At 39.9% G+C, this 8065-nt stretch overlaps 1 protein-coding gene across 2 annotated transcripts in view; it reads left to right on the forward strand.

The window, feature by feature from the left end:
* LOC118358042 (disabled homolog 2-interacting protein-like) overlaps positions 1 to 4618 on the forward strand; it is a 119381-nt gene extending 114763 nt beyond the window's left edge. For both annotated transcript variants that reach the window (XM_035735420.2, XM_035735421.2), the window contains one exon: positions 354 to 4618. In XM_035735420.2, the coding sequence (XP_035591313.1) occupies positions 354 to 521 (168 nt within the window). In that variant the 3' untranslated portion in view covers positions 522 to 4618. The remainder of the gene's footprint in view (positions 1 to 353) is intronic.
* Positions 4619 to 8065: the final 3447 nt, after the last annotated feature.

Consider the following 8065-nt stretch of genomic DNA (forward strand, 5'->3'; position numbering starts at 1 on the left):
GTCTAAGGTCTTGAAGAGGACGGCGCCCTCTGGTGTTAAGAAAATGTCAACGTCCTCACATTGTAAATGAAAGTCTAGCTCCCTGCAAACGAACCAGTCACTTGAATTACTGTGACAAGTACACTCTGGACTGTATGTGGACAATATGTCTCTGTTCTTGAGAAACATTCCCTTTCAGTTCACAATAGTGGCTACTTGTTTCGATGAGGTCCTGTTGGTCTCCTGAGGAGATACAGTTTATCGGCAATATGCTGAAGGATTCATTGGATTGTGTGAGGATGTGTAACAATACTAACCCTCCGCTTCGTCCCTCGGTCCTTCTTCCTCCCTCCCCCTTCCTCCTCACTCTGCAGGAGAAACGCATCGCCTCTCTGGACTCGGCCAACACCCGCCTGATGAGCGCTCTGACCCAGCTGAAGGAGCGCTACAGCATGCAGACGCGCAACGGCATCTCCCCCACCAACCCCAGCAAACTCCAGATCACTGAGAACGGAGAGTTCAGGAACAGCAGCAACTGCTAGGGACGGGGGAGAGGGCCTCGCCAATGACCTCGCCAACTCAATAACACTTGGGCTCGGGGAGAGACGAGTATATGGCCACACCCAGTCACTCTCTGGAGAAACATGTTCATACTGAACAAATCCATTATTTTCAATGGATGAGGTCATGATGACATGAGGAGTAGACTGACTGAAGCTGTTGCTGAACAACATAAAGGAATTAATCAGATTGACTTTAGAGAAAGTTATAACGACACCTGGCTGCATGACATCCCAAACTCTCTATCCCCGTACATGAAACAACATTGTAACAAATAAGATGGGAATAGGTTGCACTGTTATCTTGGGAAAGAGCCCGTTTTGAAGTGATTTGAACCATTTATAAGCTTCCGAATGTTTCCACATTTCTCACGTACGCGTTTGCGTATAAGTTTCAGTCACCGCGTTGAAATTAGCACGGGTTGCTAAAAGAGGACGCTCCTTTATGGATCCTACACGTTTTTAGAGCTTGTCCCCGACATGTCCCTCTGACCTACACTATACAGTACTAACTTACTCATCCCGTTTCTTCTGGCAACAGTACAACACAAGTGTATACAGTGGGGCAAAAAAAGTATTTAGTTGTGCAAGTTCTCCCACTTAAAAAGATGAGAGAGGCCTGTAATTTTCATCATAGGTACACTTCAACTATGACAGACATAATGAGAAAAAAAAATCCAGAAAATCACATTGTAGGATTTGTAATGAATTTATTTGCAAATTATGGTGGAAAATAAGTATTTGGTCACCTACAAACAAGCAAGATTTATGGCTCTCACAGACCTGTAACTTCTTCTTTAAGAGGCTCCTCTGTCCTCCACTCGTTACCTGTATTAATGGCACCTGTTTGAACTTGTTGTCAGTATAAAAGACACCTGTCCATAACCTCAAACAGTCACACTCCAAACTCCACTATGGCCAAGACCAAAGAGCTGTCAAAGGACACCAGAAACAAAATTGTAGACCTGCACCAGACTGGGAAGACTGAATCTGCAATAGGTAAGCAGCTTGGTTTGAAGAAATCAACTGTGGGAGCAATTATTAGGAAATGGAAGACATACAAGACCACTGATAATCTCCCTCCATCTGGGGCTCCACGCAAGATCTCACCCCGGGGGGACCTGCAGAGAGCTGGGACCAAAGTAACAAAGCCTACCATCAGTAACACACTACGCCGCCAGGGACTCAAATCCTGCAGTGCCAGACATGTCCACCTGCTTAAGCCAGTACATGTCCAGGCCCGTCTGAAGTTTGCTAGAGAGCATTTGGATGATCCAGAAGAAGATTGGGAGAATGTCATATGGTCAGATGAAACCAAAATATAACTTTTTGGTAAAAACTCAACTCGTCGTGTTTGGAGGACAAAGAATGCTGAGTTGCATCCAAAGAACACCATACCTACTGTGAAGCATGGGGGTGGAAACATCATGCTTTGGGGCTGTTTTTCTGCAAAGGGACCAGGACGACTGATCCGTGTAAAGGAAAGAATGAATGGGGCCATGTATCGTGAGATTTGGAGTGAAAACCTCCTTCCATCAGCAAGGGCATTGAAGATGAAACGTGGCTGGGTCTTTCAGCATGACAATGATCCCAAACATACGAAGGAGTGGCTTCGTAAGAAGCATTTCAAGGTCCTGGAGTGGCCTAGCCAGTCTCCAGATCTCAACCCCATGGAAAATCTTTGGAGGGAGTTGAAAGTCCGTGTTGCCCAGCAACAGCCCCAAAACATCACTGCTCTAGAGGAGATCTACATGGAGGAATGGGCCAAAATGCCAGCAACAGTGTGTGAAAACCTTGTGAAGACTTACAGAAAACGTTTGACCTCTGTCATTGCCAACAAAGGGTATATAACAAAGTATTGAGATAAACTTTTGTTATTGACAAAATACTTATTTTCCACCATAATTTGCTAATTAATGAATGAAAATCCTACAATCTGATTTTCTGGAATTTTATTTCTCATTTTGTCTGTCATAGTTGAAGTGTACCTATGATGAAAATTACAGGCCTCTCATCTTCTTAAGTGGGAGAACTTGCACAATTGGTGGCTGACTAAATACGTTTTTGCCTACTGTATATATAGTACACTGTAGCATCAATCTTCGATTTTACTCAATGGCTGTTTTCTACCCCACTGTTTTTGTTTCAAACTTCAATAGCATACATACAGTATATGTTGCCAAGTGAACAACTCTCTATCAGTGAACGCCTCCTCTGTTGACCAGCTTTGAAAAACAGAGCTTTGCTGAAAACACATCCCAACAGCAAGTGTTTCTGTATTCTACCTGTATATTTTACCTTCTTTTCTTACCTCAAATTTTTTGCATGTATCATATCAGGACTACAGTAGCACAACAAGCTCGCTTTTTTAAAAATTGCTAATAGTAAGGAAAGAGCTCAACTATTTCATTTTTTGCATACTTTGTATGTGCTTAAATATTAGTCTATTTAGAGGTTTAAATGCCTCAGAAGTATATAAAATGTTCACAGTATTTTTATTGATTGTTTGGAATAGTATTTGTACAGTAAGTGTTCCTTGTGTTAAACTCGACTGTACTAATATTACAATTTTAAGAGGTTCTGACTAATTTTGGTTCTCCTTCAGTAGACAGTTCACACATCACTTGAGCCATTATTCCCTTTTCATACGTGGGTATTCTTTGTTAAAAATGAAACATTTATTGACGCTGTTAAATGAATGATATTGATGAACATAGTTTACTGTGTATTTAAATGGTTGTGTGTGGGCCAGTCCTATATTAGTTTGCAGTTTGTCCGTGCTGAATAGAATAGGACTGAACTCAAATACCTGGCCACTCCTCTACCTTTGCACTTCTGGAACTTTGCTAAGGACCCTACAAAATGCACTTTCAACCAACAGAAACACTCTTTCATTTAGAATACCTTCTATCCAAAGTAAAGAACAAAACATCCATTTGGGGGTTATAGGCTGTAACTGAGGTATAAACCAGATTCATTGATCGTTTCAATTCCCTCTTGTGTTGATTAAGGGCTCGATTCAATCCGTACCGCAGCTGTTCAGCGCTATAGCGCGATTTCAATTTAAAGGCAATGTTCCGGCATTCGCGGAGTCTGCATTCTTGGTAAAGAATGCAAATGTCGGCTCAATCGGAAATTGCCTTTACATTTCAATTGTGCTATTGCGCTGAACTATCGTGATTCAGGTTTAATCGAACCGTAAAGCTATAAAAATGGAGTGGGACACAAAGGCTTTTTGTGTAGTCTTATTGAAGTTGCAGGTAGCTCATTTTAGCAACCATCAAAGGTGGTCTCAATTCAATTCTCAATTCTGACTTCTGCAAATTCTCCTCTGAAAACACTAGCGGTCCGCTTTCATGAAGTTAGAGGCACTACAAACGGTTATTGGTGACATGAATCACTGTGTCTGGTCTGGAAATGGTTTAGCTTAAACAGAATGATCATTTTTAAAGTATGTTCTGTTCTTCAAAATGTTAAAAGTGATGTAAAAGTGTATGTATGGTATGCTCTAAATTATGTTTGTTTATATCAGTTTCTTATTTATTGAATTTCTATGTTGTTTTTTGATTGAATAAAATGCCCTCATGATGTATTGTTTAGAAGGTGCAGGTATAGAGAGAAGTATGCATTCCGTGCTCCTATTTCCCTCAAGTTGTCTTACTGCACCCAGCCTGCTCAGACAAGAGAAAATGTCTTTAGAGGGTTTCAATTGATTTTCTCTTTCAAAGCCAAAGGTGCATCTGTCCCGCTATGATATTTCATTGAAAGGAAATAGTATATACTGCACCAGAAACCACAGATCAATTCACAATACTGTGCAGCTTCATGGTCTCCCAGTTCTTTTAGGGAGGTTTTTCAACCATTTTGCAAGAAGAGAGACTTACCAAAACTATTCTCTTTTCCTTGCTCTATATAATACTGAACAATATTTTGCCGTGTTGTTACTGCAAACTCATAACTTTTGTATGAATGTTAAAATAATAATTTGATTTGTGTAAATGGTAACAAGAATAGGTCTACTATAGTGTATGTAATTTATATACAAATGCAACGAGACTCATTAAAGATTTATTTCGCTATTTTAACCATGTAGTGTCTTCATACGTGGCATTTATTCTCACAATCTCAAATGCAGTCGTTTGATTAATTCAATATTTTAGAAATATCGCCAGCCAGTGGCATCACCAAAGCAAGTACAATGATTCAACCATTAGTATGCACATTAACAAGCAGCAGGCAAACTTGGTTGGCATGACGACAATTACAACCAGAAACTAATGACGTCATTTATATCAAATGATGTATTTTCAACCAGTTGTTTTCCGCTGGCATGGACCTAGAAATAATACACATATCCCAACACTGAAAGAGAAATGCTCATCTTAGTGGCTGTTCTTGTCTATAGAGAGTAGACTACAGATTCCCCTCTGGTCCCTATCAGGAAAATGGGCTGTTGACCAATACATCATCCAGGTGAGGTACACATCACAGACCCCATGGTAACTCGGCAAACAACTTTGATAACACTCCTACACTCCCTTTTTAAAGGTCTACAATATGAATGAGTCTGAACATTCAGGACAGGAATTTCAATGATAACCACATCGGGTATTGTTGCTAAGAGAAGATCAGTGTTCTATGGAGAGTTTGTCGTTAGGTGTGTAAGGCGTTTCTGTCTTGTATATTTTGTTTCTGCCTTGTGATATTTATTTTGCTATGAAGTTCATTTTCCCTAAGGAAAAAAATATAGCGTACTATATGAGGCGAAATATGTTATGTCGATACAAAGTGCCTTCAGAAAGTATTCATACCCCTTGACTTTTTTACACATTTTGTTGTGTTATGGCCTGAATTCAAAATATATGGAAAAAAATGAAAGCACATAATACCCCATAATGACAAAATGATTGAAAATGAAAACAAAAATATATAATTTACAAAGGTATTCACAACCCTGAGTCAATACATGCTAGAATCACCTTTGGCAGTGATTACCACTGTTAGTCTTTATGGGCAAGTCTCTAAGAACTGTGTACATCTGGATTGTACAACATATGCACATTATTCTTTTAAAAAATATTCAAACTCTGTCAAGAGTTGGTTGTTGATTATTGCTAAACAGCCATTTTCAAGTCTTGCCATATATATTGAAGTCAATTTAAGTCAAAACTGTAACTAGGCCACTCAGGAACATTCATTGCTGTCTTGGTAAGCAACTCCAGTGTATATTTAGTCTTGTGTTTTAGGTCATTGTCCTGCTAGAAGGTGAATTTGTTTCCCAGTGTCTGTTGGAAAGCATATTGAACCAGGTTTTCCTCTAGGATTTTGCCTATTCTTTGCTCTATACCTTTTATCCTTAAAATAAACTCCAGAGTCCTTGCCGATGACAAGCATACCCATAACATGATGTAGCCACCACCATGCTTGAAAATATGAAGAGTGGTACTCAGTGATGTTTTGTGTTGGATTTGCCCAAAACATAACGCTTTGTATTCAGGCATAAAGTAAATTTCTTTGCCAGGTTTGTCTGGTGAGTATGCAGGCCATGGAAGAACTGGGACATTTTAAACTTCCAGGAGTTGTGTACAGATCCTTGCGACATGGGGCCGTGCATTTGATTCTGATTTGATTTAATTGATTTATTTGGAGCCCCATTAAAAACATTAACATGTAGTGTGTGAGTGTGCATCTATCAGTTACACATACAGTACGTCAGTACATACACACTTTGTCAATGAAGTAATCATTCTAATAAATGACAACATCAAATGGTTTTGTGATGAATAAGCCCTCTGATTCGTTGAAAGATGGAGTTGAATTTGTCATTCTCCCCATAATTTAATTTAATATACTCTGGTTTTTTTCCATAATTCTTTATATCATTGATCTTGGCTTTCATAATCCATTTTTTTTTTTTAGTCACATCATTTGTCAATTTGTAGTCAAATGTGCAGTCAGACTCATTAGACACTCTTTTTGCCCCATCTCCTTCAACCATACAGTTATTCAATTCCTCATCAATCCATTGAGCCTTAACAGTTCTAACAGTCCGTTTCTTAACAGGTGCATGTTTATCAATAATGGGAAGAAACCATTTCAGAAATGATCTATGACATTTTGTTTCCTTTCTTCTTTTTTACCCCTTTTTCTCCCCCCCCCAATATCGTCATATCCTATTGGTAGTTACAGTCTTGTCCCATTGCTGCAACTCCCATACGGATTCGGGAGAGGCGAAGGTCGAGAGCCATGTGTCCTCCGAAACACGACCTTGCCAAGCCGCACTGCTTCTTGACACACTGCTCACTTAACCTGGATGCCAGCTGCACCAATGTATCGGAGGAAACATCGTCCAACAGGCAACTAAGTCAGTGTGCATGCGCCCGGCCCGCCACAGGAGTCGCTAGAGCGCGATGGGACAAGGACATCATGGCCGGCTAAACCCTCTCCTAACGCTGGGCCAATTGCGCACCGCCTCATGAGTCTCCCTGTCGCGGCCGACTGCGACACAGGCCAGGATTGAATCCAGATCTGTAGTGACACCTCTAGCACTGGAATGCAGTGTCTTAGGCATGAACCTTGTTTTCTAAGGCTACATACAGTATGTGACTCGTTTCAGGAAACTAGGCGTACGTTGCGCTTCCCTACTTCACATGAGAGGCATTTGAACTTAAACATTTATTTTTCACCAAAATGCCTTTTGGAAAATGTTAACTTTCTTGTGCCTTAATACCAAACCTGAATGCCATCTGTAAATACGAATACAATTGTTAAATTACGAGCCTGGTTGGTTTAGCCACAGAAAAAGACCTTCTCACTAGCCATGATTGGCTGAGATAATGGATAAGCTGGACATGCCGAGAGATGAGTTCGGATTGGTCTGCCATGTAGAACGCTTCTGTCTATAACATAAACTGCTCAGCATATGTAGGTAATACTTTCTAATGCAGATTTTTTGAAAGATGCTCTCCACTTTCTGGAGGACCGAGTTTTGAAATCAGTGGAATGTCCGGTGGAAGCAGAGTATGATAGCAAAGAAGATGGAGAAAATTATTGTGTTTAATTATAAATATGTGGAGGAAGTTGAAAAGAGAACAGAAAGAAGGCTGCTGTATAAAACACCTGTATGAGGATAACATCTTCAAACTAAGGGCAACCATGGCATCTGTGACAGTGAGTTCATCCATGTATTAGGGTAAGAGAGTTTACATTTTCAGATATTATATGTTTCTAAATTTGTCAAAGTAAAAGCGTATTGTTAGCTAGCTAGCTAGCTAATGTTACGTGTATGATCTGTGTAGTAGCATTATTCTCATCTCCGGGCCATTTGCATTACTAGTTATAGCCTAATATTACCTAGCTAGCTAACGTTGAACTAAGTTGGTTAGTTTTAGCTACAAACAGATTAATGCAGGGTAGTAAATGTTATGAGTTGGGACTATGGTTCATTGTTTAGCTAGCTAGCTACATGTCTAAACAAAAGACTCCACTATGCAAGTAACCATTTCACTGTACCGTTTACATCTTCT

Source organism: Oncorhynchus keta, chromosome 25, assembly GCF_023373465.1.
Source record: "Oncorhynchus keta strain PuntledgeMale-10-30-2019 chromosome 25, Oket_V2, whole genome shotgun sequence".
NCBI lineage: Eukaryota > Metazoa > Chordata > Actinopteri > Salmoniformes > Salmonidae > Oncorhynchus > Oncorhynchus keta.